The 18,587-nt window shown below is 43.2% G+C and overlaps 2 protein-coding genes across 2 annotated transcripts in view; one reads left to right on the plus strand and one right to left on the minus strand.

Annotated features, from left to right (window-relative positions):
• LOC310951812 (low-density lipoprotein receptor-related protein 1-like) overlaps positions 1-18,587 on the plus strand; it is a 92,172-nt gene that overhangs the window by 55,960 nt on the left and 17,625 nt on the right. Inside the window, exons 24-55 of the mRNA XM_083920228.1 lie at positions 225-422; positions 1,671-1,875; positions 2,021-2,185; positions 2,366-2,610; positions 3,447-3,578; positions 4,570-4,797; positions 4,888-5,062; positions 5,376-5,470; positions 5,582-5,731; positions 5,851-5,991; positions 6,188-6,316; positions 6,407-6,538; positions 6,656-6,790; positions 6,892-7,021; positions 7,158-7,284; positions 7,606-7,757; positions 7,897-8,021; positions 8,280-8,654; positions 12,934-13,123; positions 13,306-13,510; positions 13,600-13,792; positions 14,771-14,896; positions 14,989-15,117; positions 16,026-16,145; positions 16,356-16,469; positions 16,609-16,758; positions 16,856-16,978; positions 17,106-17,222; positions 17,349-17,477; positions 17,571-17,696; positions 17,853-17,993; positions 18,140-18,327. Coding sequence (XP_083776354.1) covers positions 225-422; positions 1,671-1,875; positions 2,021-2,185; positions 2,366-2,610; positions 3,447-3,578; positions 4,570-4,797; positions 4,888-5,062; positions 5,376-5,470; positions 5,582-5,731; positions 5,851-5,991; positions 6,188-6,316; positions 6,407-6,538; positions 6,656-6,790; positions 6,892-7,021; positions 7,158-7,284; positions 7,606-7,757; positions 7,897-8,021; positions 8,280-8,654; positions 12,934-13,123; positions 13,306-13,510; positions 13,600-13,792; positions 14,771-14,896; positions 14,989-15,117; positions 16,026-16,145; positions 16,356-16,469; positions 16,609-16,758; positions 16,856-16,978; positions 17,106-17,222; positions 17,349-17,477; positions 17,571-17,696; positions 17,853-17,993; positions 18,140-18,327 — 5,090 coding nt within the window. The remainder of the gene's footprint in view (positions 1-224; positions 423-1,670; positions 1,876-2,020; positions 2,186-2,365; positions 2,611-3,446; positions 3,579-4,569; positions 4,798-4,887; positions 5,063-5,375; positions 5,471-5,581; positions 5,732-5,850; positions 5,992-6,187; positions 6,317-6,406; positions 6,539-6,655; positions 6,791-6,891; positions 7,022-7,157; positions 7,285-7,605; positions 7,758-7,896; positions 8,022-8,279; positions 8,655-12,933; positions 13,124-13,305; positions 13,511-13,599; positions 13,793-14,770; positions 14,897-14,988; positions 15,118-16,025; positions 16,146-16,355; positions 16,470-16,608; positions 16,759-16,855; positions 16,979-17,105; positions 17,223-17,348; positions 17,478-17,570; positions 17,697-17,852; positions 17,994-18,139; positions 18,328-18,587) is intronic.
• LOC310951813 (galanin receptor type 1) lies at positions 9,662-10,699 on the minus strand (the record flags this gene model as incomplete). Its single annotated transcript, XM_083920229.1, has 1 exon — positions 9,662-10,699. The coding sequence occupies one exon, from the start codon at positions 10,697-10,699 to the stop codon at positions 9,662-9,664; it is 1,038 nt and encodes a 345-aa protein (XP_083776355.1).

An 18,587-nucleotide genomic window follows, 5' to 3' on the forward strand; every position in this document is an offset into this window, starting at 1 on the left:
ATACAATATTCAATGCATTATGGTGTTAAAGATATTTTCACAAAGTGAGCAGCAAACCCCTTCGGTTTTTCAGTTTATTTTCTTTGAAAGGGATCAAATGGAGGGGGAGAATTTGCAGAGACAGCTGTGGCAGGATTGGGTTTTGTGAGTCTGGACTTTAAGATGAGATTTACTGTGTTGAGAGACACTAACACTTTTCCGGGTACAATTTTCTTTTCCCTCAGATCCCTTCAAGCCTTTCATCATCTTCTCCAACCGCCATGAGATCAGAAGGATTGAGCTTCACAAGGGGGAGTTCAATGTGCTGGTTCCAGGCCTGAGGAACACCATTGCCTTGGACTTCCACCTCAACCAGAGCACCCTGTACTGGACTGATGTGGTAGAAGACAAGATCTACCGCGGGAAACTGTCTGATAATGGAGGTGAGTCAGCCATTAAGCTACAGCTTTTGGCGATTTTAGGTTTGGAAGGAAGATAGATGGGGTGGAGGGATGGATAGCCACTTAAAACAGTCTAATTTACATAGCAATAAGGTAAGTTTGCAGTGTCATCTTCTAGTAAGTAAAATAAAAATAGTAAAGTGGATTGTTCCTTCAGAGAGAGCAAATCCTATTTGTGCTTTTGACTGAGTATTTTTCTGAAATTAACTTTCTGCTGAGAAGTCTGTAATTCCGTTAGAGCCAAATGTTTTTTTAAAAAGAGTCTGTGGTCAACAGAGGCAGTCTGTGACCCTGAATAAATGGCCAGGTCATGGTCCGCCTTTCCTGTTCCAAAATCCCAGGTCTGCTTGCCAATCAAGGTTGTGTTCCCAGCACTGCACTTAGGGGGCACACGGAAGGCTTTGTCTCTTCCCATTTGTCTCAGTACTCGATGTGCGTGACTGCAGCCAGAACACTGCTGTAGCGTAGGAGGCACACAGCACACTGCAGTTCCAGTTCCCAGCCCTTAAACTTCACAGTTAAACATGACTCCTGAGCAGAGACATTGTGACCAACTCATAGATCAGCTCCTCCCGCTTGTTATTGAAACCGTTTCAGAATCTCTGAAGTTGTTGTGCATACACTGTGTAGTGTGTACAGCTTAAGAAAGACACCCCTCCCCACACATATGCACAGAAAGGCAGCCATAACTCCCAACATTCCTTTAAGCAAACTGTGAAGAAGGCATATCCCTCTCCCTCTAATTACTACTGGAAAGCCTTGTGAAGAACTTGCCTGATTGCTCTCAGCCAGAGATGATCACACATTTTGGTTTGCACTTAGTCTGCATGAGAGCCTGCTATTTCTGGGAAAGAATCAAAAGAGTGGGAGATCTGGGATTGGATGTTTGTTTTTTTAGTGGGGTTGGGAAGATAGCGCTGGTTGGAACCACACTGACAAACACAGCAGCAGTGCATGTCTTTCACTGACAGATTCCATAAGAGCAAAGAATTCTAAACACTTCATTGTTTGTCAGGATTTTTCCTTTATGTTTTGCAGTGAACCATATGTGCTGGCTGGAGATTTGCTCCATGGTGAAATGGAAATGAGCCGAGCTATTATACTAAATTAGCTGTGTTAAAACTGCTCTTTTTCTACTCAAAATTACCACTAACATTAAAATGCCTTTTTCAGTTGTCAAACAGCCGATAAATAATTAAACACCATCCTTTCTCTGCATGTCCCATTCAGCCCTGACAAGCTTTGAGGTGGTGATCCAGTATGGGCTGGCTACTCCAGAGGGCCTGGCTGTGGACTGGATAGCAGGAAACATCTACTGGGTGGAGAGCAATCTGGACCAGATAGAAGTAGCCAAACTGGATGGGACCATGAGAACCACCCTGCTGGCTGGGGAGGTGGAGCACCCGAGAGCCATTGCCCTAGACCCTCGTGATGGGTAAGAGAAGCATAGATCTAGTGATTCTGAAGCTGTGATTACCCTCTTAGGATATATTCCTGCTGACATGTCCTCATGTGACAACACTGTGCACATCTGTGAGCATTCTCCCTTACATTGATTTTTTTGTTGTCTTTGTTGGCAGTATTCTATTTTGGACAGACTGGGATGCCAGTCTGCCCAGGATTGAGGCAGCATCTATGAGCGGCGAAGGCAGACGCACCATTCACAGGGAAACAGGCAGTGGTGGATGGCCCAACGGACTCACTGTGGACTACATGGAAAGACGCATCGTCTGGATTGATGCCAGGTAGCGTTTGCCACTAGTCTCTGAATATACAGAGTGCTCTCATTCCACTCGATCAGAGTTTTCCTCTTTGCTTTCCATGGTTTGTTACTAATAAACATGCAGATGTGCTAATCTAACATGAGCGTGCATGCATTTATGCTGTTATGTGAAGTATACATCTCTGCCTCGTTCCTCCTCCAGGTCAGATGCTATCTACTCTGCTAAGTACGACGGCTCTGGGCTGATTGAAGTGTTGCGGGGTCATGAGTATTTGTCCCACCCCTTTGCTGTCACCATGTATGGAGGCGAGGTCTACTGGACCGACTGGAGGACCAACACTTTGGCCAAAGCCAACAAATGGACAGGACACAATGTAACCGTAGTCCAGCGCACCAACACACAGCCTTTTGACCTGCAGGTTTATCACCCGTCCAGGCAGCCTCAGGGTAGGTTGCACACCAGATACAAATGAATAAAATGCTCAAAGAGTAATAGAAACACCCACACAGAGAGATAAGGAGCCCCCATATCTCAGAATCACCCCTGCTTGTCAGTGTGGCGACAGGCTCGCAGTTCATTGCTGACAGCGTTGATTCACGACTCCTATTCTTCAAACACAGCTGACCTTTTTAGAGTGGTGAGACGTGTTGTCTTCTCACACCGGCGGCAGTTTGGACACCTCCTGTTGCCTCGTTGATCATAAAGCCACCTCACTGTTTGGAATTTCCCACCGGCTGGATAGGAGATATAAAAACCCTCCCCCTGCAACTTCAATGTCATGTGTTGATCTCACAGGCACACATAACTGACAAGATGACAAAAAAGATATGCAGTTATTCTGTCCCATTGAACTGCCACGTTGATGTTTAGTAGCCAATGGTGAGGGGGTCCCAAGGGGTGTGAAAGAGGCACTGGGTCCTGTAATTGTAGGCAGGAAAAGATAGATCTCACAGAACTGTTGATTGACAGCTGTTACCAATGCCCATGACAGTGATGAAGCAACAAGCTGGGTCTCCCTTCTGCACTGTCACTTTCCTTGAGGGTGAATTGATAGAGGTCCATTACACTCTTAACTGTGATACACTGGAAATAGCTTCTCACTTTTTTTTACACTATTTGCTTAGTCTGATACTGGAATGTATAGGCTTCTTTAAATAATTCTGTTGAGGTGTATATTTTTGGAAATATATTTGCAGCACTCTGCAGAACATAACGTGTCTATCTTTTTGTGTGTTTTATCTCTTTTCACCACAATTTCTCCATGACTTTTTCTTTCTTTAAGCTCCTAACCCATGTGCCACCAGTGATGGCAAAGGCCCTTGCTCCCACCTCTGTCTCATCAACTTCAACCAGACCTTCTCCTGTGCCTGCCCTCACCTCATGAAGCTGCAGCCTGACAAACGCACCTGCAAAGGTAAGGAGGAATATTGCGACTCACAAACATCTACAGAGTCGTCTTACTAGTCAAACCGAGTGTGTGCATGCAACACTGTCACATATAATCCATGTCATCAAGAATTAAGAAACAGGCACTTTGTTTGCAGGAATCTTTTCTCACGACTGTCATGACAGCTAGGGTGCACTCAGCTCCCCAAAGTGACATCAACGTCATTAGCTGTCATCTCTTATGACAGAAGATTTAATTACTTCTCCTCTTGTTTGTGCCATGCAGCCTTCTTCACTCTGATGTCCATTTCATTTCATAGAAAAGACTGTCACAAGTGATTTGCCTGAGGTCTCAATTTATTGCTGTGTGATTTCATGAGTGGGTTTCATGATGGTTTTGAGGGGTAGCTGTGGGAATATGTGTGCATGTGTCTGTCTAAATGTTGAGTATTCCACAGAACAATCCACATCTCAGCAGTGTAGATTTAAGGATAATTGGATTAGGAGGGCATCTGATGCATGCCCCATCAACACAGTTTTTTCAGGCAGCTGAGCAGAGTCTCAGCCAAACTAAAGTCTATTCTGATATCAGACACATTTACGACTCCAACTGGGTTAAAGCTGCGTGAAGTTTTGACTGAGAGGGAGTCATTAGTTATCTCCACCTCCCATCTCTCAGAGAGTAATAAAGCCTTAACAAGGGCAACATGTTATTCAGCGGTCAGTTTGACCCTCTTGAGCTTCCGTCTCCTTGGATCCGACTTGCTCCATCCTTTAATTATGTGGCTGGCACACTGTGAAGAAGCCTAAACTTTAAATCACAATGTACTTATTAGAATATAGATGGGAAAAACTTCAGCATGAGAATAGGGGTGTTATATACAGAGAAGTCTGCTAACATTGGATTTGTGACCATGTGAAAAACCTGCAAGCAGTAATACCAGCAAGTTAGTTAAGCAAAATTACATCTTTTTTAAAAATGCAGCAGAAGTGCTTAATAAATGTTTTCTTCCTCCCAGAGTCCCGCAAGTTCCTTCTATATGCTCGTCAGATCGAGATTCGGGGTGTAGACATTGACAACCCCTACTACAACTACATCATCTCCTTCACCGTGCCGGACATAGACAATGTGACAGTGGTGGACTATGACGCTGTGGAGCACCGCATCTACTGGTCAGATGTCCGAACACAGACAATCAAGAGAGCTTTCATTAATGGCACAGGGGTGGAGACTGTTGTGTCTGCTGGTGAGAACAGTTACAGTATTTTATTTTATTTGTTTTTATTTCAGTTTACAGTTATAACTTTCTGTATCCAAATTTTTCTATTATCCCCAGACCTTCCGAACGCTCAAGGGCTGGCAGTAGACTGGGTGTCTAGAAACCTCTTCTGGACCAGCTATGATGCCAATAAGAAGCAGATCAATGTGGCCAGACTGGATGGATCTTTCAAGAATGCTGTCATCCAGGGTTTAGACAAGCCCCACTGTCTGGTGGTGCATCCTCTACTGGGGTGAGTGCTGTTTCCAGTTAGTTAGGCCTGCATTCAGTTAGAGTGAATTCTCTCTCTTATGCTCTTTTTCTGTTTTGCATTTCACTTGATAATACTCAACTACTAGGTCTCTACTAACTGTTATTATAAAAGATGAACTATTTTCCTTTTCTCAATTTACTTTACTACCCTAGCTGCCTCTTCTCCCTTGGCCTTCTAGTTTTTCCTCATGTGATGTCTCCTGCTGTGATGCTTCTGTGGTAGAGCATTGCTCTGCTCCAAAAAAGAAAATTTCAGCCCCACTTCATCTCATAACATTAATATCCCTCCTCAGGAAGCTGTACTGGACTGATGGTGACAACATAAGCATGGCTAACATGGATGGTAGCAACAGCACCTTACTTTTCACCGATCAAAAAGGACCAGTAGGTGAGCAGATAAACCCCCCACTGTGAAGAATAACTGTCTGCAAAATAAAAGCACAGATTAAGCATGTTAGAGATGCATATGTTTAATAGCATCATTATTCTTTCCTCTCAGGCCTCTCTATTGACTATGAAAAAGAGCAGCTGTATTGGATAAGCTCAGGAAACAGCACAATTAATCGCTGTAAGCTGAATGGAGCTACACTGGAGATCCTTGAAGGTGTTAAAGGCAAACTCACCAAGGCTACTGCCCTGGCTATTATGGGTAAGATGAAAAAGATGATTCTTCAAATGTATCCTCTCTGTTTTGCTGCTTATATTCTAAGAAATCACTAGTTAAAGGGATAACATGAAAAAGATACAAATCAATTTCCATCCCTGTAGGAGACAAGATGTGGTGGGCAGACCAGGGAACTGACCAAATAGGAACATGTGACAAAAAGGATGGAGGAAACTGGAAGGTTTTGCGAAACAACACCTCCCCTATGATGCACATGAGGATCTATGATGAAGATGTGCAGAAAGGTAAGAATGTCTCCTGAAGAAAACCTGAACTGCTTGTGGTTTTTATCTGGAAGCGTTGGATAGCCTATATAGATTGAATTCACTTGAGTTTCATGTTTTAAAAAATTCACCAAATTGCTCCATTCAGCTTACAATTAGAAAAGACAAATATTTTTCTTTTCTTCTGGGCCTCAATGACCTTTTCGCTTTCCTTTAGCGGGTATCAACCTGTGCAGTAACAACAATGGAGACTGCTCCCAGTTGTGTCTGCCAACTTCACCAACAACCAGGGCCTGCATGTGCACTGCTGGATACAGCCTCAAGACAGGACAGCAGTCCTGTGAAGGTAAGACACCGCTTCACAGCTACAGTCACACATGCAGTAAGAATGAAGTGTGCCATAAAAACAAAAATGCATTGTACTGTATCTGAGCAGGTATGGGCTCTTTCCTGCTTTACTCCGTTCATGAGGGAATCAGAGGAATTCCACTCGACCCGTCAGACAAATCTGACGCCTTGGTGCCAGTGTCTGGCACATCTTTGGCCGTTGGTATCGACTTCCACGCTGGTGAGTGACGCTGAGGGACGCCAGTAACTAGATGGCCTTGCTTGAGTGACGTTTTAAAGCTGTCATTATCTCAGTGAAGTATTTATAGGATGATGTAAAAGTCCTCTTCGTTTTCAGAGAATGACACCATCTACTGGGTGGACATGGGCCTGAGCACTATCAGCAGAGCTAAGAGAGATCAGACATGGAGAGAAGATGTGGTCACCAATGGTATTGGCAGGGTGGAGGGCATCACCGTTGACTGGATAGCAGGTCTTGTCATAACAGATTTGAAATATATTTCTATTTTTAATTCACTTGTCCATTACATGCAGAAGACCACATAGCTCATTTGCATCCCTGTTCTTTCATAGGAAATATTTACTGGACTGATCAGGGCTTTGACGTGATCGAGGTGGCCAGGCTGAATGGCTCCTTCCGCTATGTAGTCATTTCCCAGGGCCTGGACAAGCCCAGAGCCATCACCGTCCATCCAGTTAAAGGGTAAGTCTCCTAGTAACAGCGTCTTTGATACGGTTGTCTTCAGGTACTTACAATGTAATTTATGCCGTGCTACTATTTTTGTAAACTCCCCTAAAATGCACTTTTTGAATACTTTTTTGTGCGTCCCTGTGTGCAGGTATCTGTTCTGGACTGAGTGGGGTCAGTACCCTCGTATTGAGCGCTCGAGGTTGGATGGCTCCCAGAGACTGGTTCTAGTCAACGTCAGCATCAGTTGGCCCAATGGAATCTCCGTTGACTACGAGGTGCAGACCACAGCTGATATTGTAGCACTTTAGACCTTTGAGTGTTTTTTTTCCTTGCTAGTTTGGACAAATATACTGTGAACTTTCCAAAGATTGCACCCTTGGTCAGCTGTTCTTTTATTGAACGAGATCGGCCATTTTACATTAAGGCATTAGGTACTGTAGTGAAGAAGCTAAAATAGGCAATAGCATATCTATGATATCTGCGTTTTGATGAGAGAGGTACCAGTAAGCCAGTCTCCTCAATACCTTATTTTATTTTTAAAATTGTGACCTTCTGTCAATGATCAACACTATGTTACTTCTGCTTTGTCTCTGCAGGGGGGTATGCTGTATTGGTGTGATGCCAGGACAGACAAGATTGAGCGTATCAACCTGGAGACTGGAGAGAACAGAGAGCTGGTGCTGGCCAACAACAACATGGACATGTTTGCTGTATCTGTTTTTGAGGAATTCATCTATTGGAGTGACAGGTCAATTGAGAAGTTGGTTAATTTGTCTAACCGACCATTGAACCCTCTTTTTCTATTGTCATACTTCATGTGTCATGTGGACAATTTCATATTGTATCATGCTGTTAATTGACTCACAGTTTTGCTGTCTTTTGTTTAGGACTCATGCCAATGGCTCCATTAAGAGAGGCAGCAAAGACAACGCTACAGATGCTGTGCAGCTCAGGACTGGCATTGGTGTACAGCTTAAAGACATCAAGGTTTTCAACAGGGCCAGACAGCAAGGTAGGAACATACACACAACTAAACTGAACCACAAACCTGAACATAAGAGCTTTTTTGTTATGAAGTCTGGCAAACATGTCCTCACAAGAAGGGCTGCATTCAGTTGGTCCTCATATGTATGAACAACAAGCTTTCACAAACACAATAACACATTTTTTTAACACAGACCCCCTAGGAATCAATGTAATTGAAATTGTTTAACAAGGCTCATTATTTGTTTAAACAGCACGCCTCATAAACGTGTCACACTCTCCCCAGGCACTAACGTTTGCAAAGACAACAATGGCGGCTGTGAACAGCTGTGTCTTTTCCGTGGCAACGGGCAACGCACCTGCGCCTGTGCTCATGGCATGCTGGCAGAGGACAACCGCGGTTGCCGTGACTACGACGGATACCTGCTGTACTCAGAGCGTACCATTCTGAAAAGCATTCACCTCTCCGACGAGACGAACCTCAACGCACCAATAAAGCCGTTTGAGGACCCTGATCACATGAAGAATGTCATCGCCCTCAGCTATGACTATCACGGTGGTGGCGGGAAGGGATCCAACCGCATCTTCTTCAGCGACATTCACTTTGGCAACATCCAGCAGATCAACGATGATGGCACAGACCGCAAGATTGTGGTGGATAGTAAGTATGAAACCATCAATCACATGTCATTCTCTTCAACACTTCAGGAAATCCACAAAACTCCCACTAAGCCTTTCCCTTAACTCTGTCTATATATATTTCAGCTGTTTTGCCTTGCCTAGTTTTTTTTTTTTATCTCCTCCATTAATAATTGAATGTTGTCCGTCATCTCCTCGAAACTGTAAACAGCCATCATCACGCATTTTGACAGCACAAGCACCCAGGAGGATCCACTGTATGTACACACAGCTGCAGCTTCTCAGCGAGAGGAGATTGACATCACTTAGGGCTGCCACTTGAGGAAGACACACACCCACAAACAGACACACACACACACACACACACAAACACACACACACACACACACACACACACACACACACACTCTCACTCTCTCTCTCTCACAATGTGCTTTTTGCTTGTTTCAACACTGAAGTGTCATTTAAATCCCACTCTCTTTAAATGATTCAAGAGAAAGTTGTTGAACATCATCCAGAAAAGCAACAAATTTAAAAGCCCTGCATCCAAAGCTGTTCTTAGCAAGCAATACTCAGAACATTCATTCTGAATAGGACAGGGAGGAAAACAACTAAAGTGCATAGGGTTAGTGTATTTATTGAAGTTGTTTTGAACAGATTGTGAAAATGATGGCTAGTTTTCTACATGCATTTTTCCTCCAAAAACTACAGTGCATTCCAGTTGAAGGAAAATTAAATTTTTATAGCTAAGGTTATCATATGATATATCAAGTTTGTGTAGAATTTAAAGAAAGAAAGAATAACATTAAAGTAAAAACTAACAAAATGTGTAATGAGGTTTTGTAGTTTTGCAGTGCACACATTTTTCACAGTTTTTTCTGATTTCAAAAGTTCATTGCATATAACATCACTTAGAGTACTGCATATGTAATATTTCATACATTTCCATATGGTGATATAAATAGGCATACATACAATTAAGCATTAAGTGAGTAATGAGGTAGCAGTGTTTTCTCTCAGGCCAAAGAGTCAGTTTTGGCCTCTTTCTGAGGTTGTATCCAGCTCAAAGGGCTGTACCATGTCCCTGCCCATCATATCAGGGCAACCAATCAGACAGCTTTTGCACCATGTCCAGCGTTCCCTCCCCAGCTCTAGTAAGTCTCGTCTAAACTTCTGAGACATAAACCCATACAGTACAGGGTTAACCACTGCTACTGATGATGCCAACAGTCTGGCCAGGAGGGCAATGGTATTGTAGCCAGGTGAGCCTGATATGGTTCCTCCAATGAAGGAGAACATGAGGGCATAAGAGGGCAGCCAGAGGAGAGTGAAGACCAGGACCAGGAGAGCTGAAGTGTGAGTGACCTGGCTCTGGTAGCGCTCCAGCTGGGGAGCGTTCCCCAGCAGCCGTGCATGTCGAAGAAAACAGTAGATCTTGGCGTACATCAGTACAATGATGGCCAATGGTAGAGCGAAGCCAAACAGGAATAGGGCGATGCTGTAGACCAGCTGGCTGAAGTCAGACAGGAAGGCAAAGCAGTACACGTCGCTGGAGGTGGTCACTGTACGGAAGGCGAACTGCGGCGCCGCCAAGGCTGAGGCGGGGACCCAGAGTAGAGCTACTGTCAGCTTTATGCGTCGGTGCATTCTCGAACGGTATGCCCAAGCGGGGTGTACCACCATGAGGTAACGTGTCACAGCCAAAGCTGCCAGGGTAAAGACTGAAGCAGACGAACAGGCTACACCCAGGAAGCTGATGGCCTTGCACATGAAGCTGCCAAAAGGCCAGAAGCCCAGGGTGATGGCAGAGGTATGGAAAGGCAGGCAGAGCAACAGCAGCAGGTCAGCAGCACTCAGAGCCAGCAGCAGGGTGTCCGTACCATGTGGGGGCCGACCTTCTTTTCTCCTTCTGCCAGTCAGAATGACAATGACCAGGGTTTGACCCACCAGGCCAGTCACCAGTATGAGCCCATCCAGGATGGGTACCAAGGCCTTTATCAAAGCCTCATCTGCCCTTTTCATTTGGCCAAGACCGCTGCTGTTTACTTGCTGTCCCAAAGTCCCCATACATTCAATTTAAAAGTCTATAAAGTAATTAATCTAATCGGCAGTTAATGTTAAGCATAGGTTCACACAGTGATACATCTGTTGGCTAAGGTTCACTTCTTAAATTGTATTAATCTCCAGTATGACCACACTCCTTTTAGACAGCTAGTACTCTCATAAGGATAGCAATTAGCTAAGCAGTTAAGATCATACTGGTCAGCTGACCTTTTCATTGATGTTTATTATCTGTACACACATCAGTTGGTGTGTGGAGTTGTAAATTTGACCTGCAAAAAAATACAATCCATCATTATGCGGTAAGAATTCATTTTCAAGTTTCCAGAAATAGTCAAGTGGTTAAGTCATCCTGCTCATGTCTGGTAATATCCCAACTCTCCCACTGCGTCACCTGTTTTTCCCAGCTGTTTGAAGAAAATATAATTATTTATAGATGACTGGATATGTTACTTTTTTGTTGGGAAAAATAAATCAAGGGATAGTTTCCGAAAAAACATCTCTTAAAATGTTGTTATCCAGTTTGACTCAGATTCTTTTTTTAATAATCATGACCTTAAAGAGCATCCCTTGCTCGCTGGCTTTCCTTGGCTGCATCAGCATGTCCTCCATATTCCAAGGAAGAAGGGAAGGAAAACTGGAAAGATGTCATCGCTGCAGTCTCTGTATGGCTGTATTGATTTCTTGAAACCAGGCAACAGTGGACAAATTCGTCCCAGTGGTTGCTAACAGACGTTCCACTTTAAAAGCAGTCAATGCTACTTGATGCTAAGTGGTCACCGCGGCAGGAGGCATCTTGTCCATTTAGAAGCTCCCCAGAGACTTGCAACCTTTTAGACGTCACCGGCAGAAGAGTCACTGTACGATTTGCAATCATGTAAGGAAGGAAGGAAGGAAGGAGGAAATAAGTAATGAACAACCTTCAAAATGAATAGCAAGAAAAGATTACCAATTCTCAGGTGTCACTTGGTTTCCTATACTACTCCTGTGACAGTCAGACAGACTCTGTTCTGAGTGGCAAGGATCTTCCCTACAGGTTTTCACCACTGTTTGCACAGTAACCAGGGGCTGAGCTGATCCAGGCAAGGGGAGGGGAGACCGATGATTTCTCATTACATAATACTGGCTTGAACCTATTTTATTCATCTCTTTAGTGTTTGACCTTCTCTTAACCCAAGCTATTAACTGCCCAAGTACACCCTTTTCTTATTTCTGTTTGGTACAGCCTGATTGTTGAGGATGAAAAACACAAGCGTGACTTTCGGTTGGTCTTTAGTTTGGTTAACAAGGTTTTCAGCCTTAAAATTGTCCTGCATAAAAGTTGATTATGGCACTTTGTCATTCATTTGAAACGTCTATCAAAGGGTGGTTGTTGACTTTCAGCCGAGAACAAACAGTTGCGTGTGTTCAGGTTTTTATTGTTGGGGGTGAGTGGTCATAAATGTGGTTGCTAGTGTGACTAAGAACAGATGGATGCACACCTTGGAGCCTGTGAGGCTGCAGTACAGTGTCCTTTTGCATAATGTTGTGTATCATGTAGGCTCCACAGTAAAAAAAAATTAAAAAAAAGTATACTACTGTATGTACAGTGAGTGAGGGTGGGGGTCGCAGGACAAAAGGACGATGGCTATCGAGAGCAGCTGGTTCATCTTTGCCGTTCATGGCTGACTTCTTCACCATGGCCTATGTCCCTAAAGTGACTCAAGCTGTTCCAGTGGCAGTTTTCTTCCCAGAACAAGACGTTACCATGAATGAGCGTCCACAGGGAGCTGTATTTGTATGTGCAGGCAGCCAGCCATGAAATGACAGGATGATACGGACTCTTTTAAACTCTCTCCAGGAAGAGCAGTTGTGGTACCGCTTCTATTTCAGTCTTTCTTTTTCACTTTTCCTGTTAACCGTGTCCTTCTGCCTTACAGTGTTTCACCATTCATGAACTGATGTGGGAAAATGGGGGATAACCATAACAGCATTTAGCACTGCCTTTTTAATAACCCTCACAGTGTTAAACACTGACAGTGATTAATGATTTGTTGAATTCTCACTGAAGGTCCTCATTAAAGTTCACACCCCTGAGAGTCGATATTTTTTACAGTGAAATTAAAAAAAAAAAGTATGTTCTCGCTTTTTGCTTCTCACATTTTTGGCTGGTCGACAACAAAAGAACTATTGTCTGAAAAACTTTGTCATGGTTTTAAAATATTTACAGAGGGCCAACTTATTCCTTCTCTGCTCCACAGATGTAGGGTCAGTTGAGGGCCTGGCATACCACCGTGGTTGGGATACACTCTACTGGACCAGTTATACAACCTCCACCATCACTCGCCACACTGTGGACCAGAGCCGCTCTGTGGCCTATAACCGAAACACTGTGGTCACTATGTCTGGTGAAGACCACCCCAGAGCCTTTGTGCTGGACGAGTGTCAGGAGTGAGTCATTAATATCAAACTTGGTGCTCTGCCCTGCATTGGGGCCCAGTTCCAATACAATTTCTTTTTATATTTCTTTTGAAGAGTAGATTTATTTAAGGTCAATCAACCGAAACGTTTAGACATTTTGGGAGCTCCCACTGCACATCATTATACTCACTATGTGTTTGCTCTCATTACAGCCTCATGTTCTGGACCAACTGGAATGAGCAGGCTCCAAGCATCATGAGGGCCTCTCTGAATGGAGCCAATGTGCTCTCAATCATTGGCAGTGACATTAAAACTCCCAACGGCCTGGCCATAGATCACCGCGCTGAGAAACTCTACTTCTCTGACGCCACACTGGACAAGATTGAACGCTGCGAATATGATGGAAGCAGCCGTTATGTAAGTCTGGGATTTAATTTGTCCTTTGGCCACATAGAGGCGTTGAGTCAGTGTTCTGGTAAATGATGCACACATTTTTTCTGCTTCAGGTCTTGTTGAAGAATGAGCCTGTGCATCCGTTCGGCCTGGCTGTGTATGGAGACTACATCTTCTGGACTGACTGGGTGAGGAGGGCCGTCCTTAGGGCTGACAAATACACAGGAGGAGACATGAAAGTGCTGCGTGCTGACATCCCTCAGCAGCCAATGGGCATTGTCGCCGTGGCTAATAACACCAACAGCTGTAAGTATTATTTACTGAGGTCACTGTGACACTGCTCCTCTCGATCATGTGATTTAATTTTTTTTATCCATGTCAGCGGTGTGGCTCTAGGGCCAGTCAGTTAGCTCGACCATCACTTTTGTTCAGACTAAAATGAAGGATGCACTGATCCCACTTTTAATGTCCCAATACCTTTCCCGATACCAAATACTGATATGATACCATTGCTTAATTAATAAGCTGTCCTCCTCACTGCACAGTGACAGGGATCATTATTTTATGTGTAAGGCAACATCAGGCTGGACTTCAACATTGCTTTCCTAACTTTGGAAAACAAAATGTAACAAATAAATACATGGATATGAATTTACTGAATTGTTATTTACTATTAAAATAATAAATATTTTTAAGAAGAATTGAATTGAATGAATTGGCCCCATTGTCACAAATGTATTATCCAGCTATTTTACTCGGCCTGATGTCCGTATCAGTATTGCTGCGTCCCTATATGAAGCACCTCAGCAAGTATTGAATGTATTGCCATGAAATTTGGCACAGATATCCATATCCCACTCAGGAATCTGTGATCACTTTGGTGATCACCTATTTTTTTTCTTTAGCGGCATATTCAGGTCAAATGACCAAATAGAATAACTAATTACATCCCCATGTACTTCCTGTACTATGTCTTTTTTGCTGAATAGCTATAGTAAGATGGGGAACATTGTAAACATTATACGTGCTAAACACTAGCATGTTAGCATTCTCGTTGTGAGCATTTTGTTGGTGTTAGCATACTAGCTCACTGTTATCTTATACAGCCAACTCCCACGGACTAGTATGACAAAGCTAAGTAGTTAAAGCAAAACTTTCTTTGTGTCAAAATATGGTAACTGCATATCATTATACACATCTTTCTGTCAGTCATTTGACATGCAGAGTAAAAAGTGTTCACAAGCATTACTACCTTAACCAACCCTCGTGTTATTCATTCCTCAGGTGAGTTTTCTCCTTGCCGATCAAATAACGGAGGTTGCCAAGACCTGTGTCTGCCGACATCCGATGGACGGGTCAACTGCAGTTGCCGTGGAGACAGACAACTCTTGGACGACAACACCTGCTCTTGTAAGAGAAAGTCTTTACTTGTTTTAGGATACAATTTGCCTCTCGATTAAAAGGTTAAATGTTGCTTATTTGAAATGTTTCTGCCTCACCAGCTCTGAATGTGTCATGTGGAAGTGTGGATGACTTTGAGTGTGGAAACGGCGACTGTATCAACTACAGCCTGACCTGTGATGGCATGGCCCACTGCAAGGACAAGTCTGATGAAAAACAGTCCTATTGTGGTGAGTCTCTATGTCTATGACAGACGTGGCCGGAGGCATTATGTTTTACATAATCTGTCCATCCCATTATTGTGATTTTTGTGGTTTCTCAGGAACCCCTGGAGGAATTTTCTTCAATTTTGGCACAAATGTCCACTTGGACTCACTGTGACCCAAATAACACTAATACACTTATTATGACAACATTTCGCACACACATGTCTTATAGGATAAAATGATGATGTGACATTTTATATCCAAAAGTTTGAAGGTTAACTTCACTGTGACATCATCAAAAAACTCAGGAGCAGAAGGGAAGGCGTTTGGTTGGATACTGAATTGGTAACACTAATCTTGAAACTGTGGTGATTTTATAGCTCTTCTGTGCTGCTGGGTTGAAGATGTGTGTGAAGCATCTACATTTTGCCAAAATGCACTAAATACCTTAAATTAAAGTCTTCACTACAAATATTATGTAAGTCTGGACAGTTTGGACGGAAACTGCCACCTAACTTGTTGGCGGCGTCATGCAACTACAAGGTGGTAATTCTAGTTTATGGAGCTATTAGTGAACAATGCACTGTCATTTATATTTTATCATTGCAAGATAATAAGCTGGTGGTCGTATTCAGAGCAGTTTAGAATGAGGATTAAAAATACAATAAATTACTATTACTTAATTTGGTTAGAGTAGAGCGAGGGCTAATATGGGTCTATAAAATACTCAAGGAAAAAATGACTATCAGAGAAAGAAATGTAAGCTAAGTTGAGGGGCAGAGAGACATTTAGTATATTTGATACAGAATATGTAGTATGGCTCATCAGTTTCATTTATGACATAGTGAAATGGTAGATAAGGCCCTATTTAAAGTATCTAACAAAGGTTTCTGCACTTCAGCAAACTCTAATCAACTGCTGTTCCTCCACAGCAAATCGTATCTGTAAGAAAGGCTACAGGCGCTGCATTAATGGCCGTTGTATCGGCCACCAGTTCTGGTGTGATGGCACGGATGACTGTGGTGACCACTCAGATGAACTGCCCTGCAACAGTAAGCAATTTGTGCCCATTTTATAGCTGCAACTGATTGAATAAGTTAAGCTTTTGATAAATGCACAAAGAGAAACCATGTTCTCCTGGCCTGGTATAGGATTTTAGCACAATTTGAAGTTTTATGCCTACACAACACTGCAGTGTGTTTGCTTACCTATTCAAATTGCTTCTTGCTCCAAATTTGTGAAAATGTGTGTGCATCCTGCAGTGACCCTGTGCAAAGTGGGAGAGTTTCAGTGCAAAGATGGAAGCTGTATCTCCAACTTCAGTCGCTGTGACCAGGTGGTCAACTGTGAGGATGCTAGTGATGAAATCAACTGCCGTAAGTAATGATTTAAAAAAAAAAAAAAAAGCCAAATACCCTAATAACAAGAATAATATTACATGGGGGGAAATGGGCTTATTGGATTAGTTAAGATTTCTTTAAAATTAGTTTTAAAAGCTTTTTCCATTATTCTCAGAGCCCACAGATTGTGCCCGTTTCTTTCGCCTGGGAGTGAAAGGAGTGTCATTCCAGAGCTGTGAGAAAACTACACTGTGTTATCTGCCCTCATGGGTGTGTGACGGCAACAACGACTGTGGAGACTTTTCAGATGAGAGAAACTGCCCAGGTTTGGGTGCTTTGTTTTGTTTCTAAAATGTTTTTGGCTTTTATCCTAAATGTCAGAGATTCCACATTATGTGTTGTCTTTATATGTTTTCGTGCAGATAAAAGGAAGCTTAAATGTCCAGTCAACTTCTTTGCTTGTCCCAGCGGCCGCTGCATTCCTATGAGCTGGACCTGTGATAAGGAGAATGACTGTGAGAACGGAGCTGATGAGACACACTGTGGTCAGTCTGCAAAATTGTCCTCTAATACCCTTTGCCCCCCAAACAACGCAAAGTATACCAGGAAAATACTTTAGACTAAAGTAAATAAAGAATTTTCCAAAATACTTCTCTTTGCACTCCTTTGCAGACAAATTTTGTACATCCACCCAGTTTGAATGTGGGAACCACCGCTGCATTTCCAGCCACTGGGTGTGCGACGGCTCAGATGACTGTGGCGATGGTTCTGATGAGGACCAGAAATGCAGTAAGTGTGGTATTATTTAACAAAATAAATCTACTTTCTCCCACACCCAGTGGAGTCATTTGACTGTATGCGCAAGATTTCCTGACGTTACATCATCATGTAACTCTCCCCATAATGTCATCACAGAATCCAAGACCTGCAGTCCTGAGGCTTTCCAGTGTCCCGGCTCCCACATGTGTGTGCCTCAACGCTGGAAGTGTGATGGAGACAAAGACTGTCCTGATGGAGCTGATGAGAGTGTCAAGGCCGGCTGCAGTGAGTGGGACAGTTACAAAATAACCCCATTGAAAAATTATTCTTACACAGTTCCATGTCCATTAACCAAAGTGTGTTCTTTTCCACTCTCAGTGTACACCAACAACACTTGTGATGAAAATGAGTTCATGTGCCAGAACAGACAGTGTATCCCCAAGCACTTTGTGTGCGATCATGACATTGACTGCTCCGATGGCTCAGATGAATCCCCAGAATGTGGTGAGTGTGATCCTGCAGAAAGACTGAGCAATATATATTAATGAATAATCTGACCATAAAATAGGTTGTGGGAGAATGTTATTTGTGATTATTTACTTTTTTGTACCACTGAGTGAGGTTGAAGTTAATGAAAAACATAATCTCATTCCGATGTAGAATACCCGACATGTGGTCCGGAGGAGTTCCGCTGTGCCAACGGCCGCTGCCTCAACCAGAAGAAATGGGAGTGTGACGGAGAGTTTGACTGTCAGGATGGCTCTGATGAAGCTCCCAAGAACACTCGCTGCACTGACTCAGGTAGAGATTAAAATCACCTACTTCCTGTTTTTAAAAACGTTATAACTTTTATTTCTCTACCGTCATAATGATGAATCATGTGAGAGCTGCCGCATCCTGTTTCAAAGTGACACTTATGGAACACGCCTTTTGCCTTATGACTTCAGAGAGGACATGTAATGAGTCAGCCTTCATGTGCCGCAATGGGAAGTGTTTGAATGAGACTCTGCTGTGTGATCGCAATGATGACTGCGGTGACGGCTCTGACGAACTAAACTGCTTCATCAACGAGTGTCTCAACAGCAAGCTGAGTGGCTGCTCGCAGCTCTGTGATGACCTCAAGATTGGCTACAAGGTAAGCTGTCTTATTGCTTTTTGTAATGCTTTTTTTTACCCCAATAAAGCAAATCCAATTCTCTTTATAACCCACTTTTTGGGGAGTTTGGGGTAAAATGGGTTGCATGTTATTAATGGTGAGTTAGGGAGGACCTGAATTAAAAAAGGTTGGGAATCACTCACTTCAGGCATGCGAATACGTAAGTCAAAAACATGTTTTGGCTCTCTTTCTAGAAAATAGGAGGCCGGTCTTAGAACAGCTTGAACTCTGTGTAACCT

This window comes from Echiichthys vipera (genome assembly GCF_963691815.1).
Source record: "Echiichthys vipera genome assembly, chromosome: 9".
In the NCBI taxonomy this organism is placed as follows: domain Eukaryota; kingdom Metazoa; phylum Chordata; class Actinopteri; order Perciformes; family Trachinidae; genus Echiichthys; species Echiichthys vipera.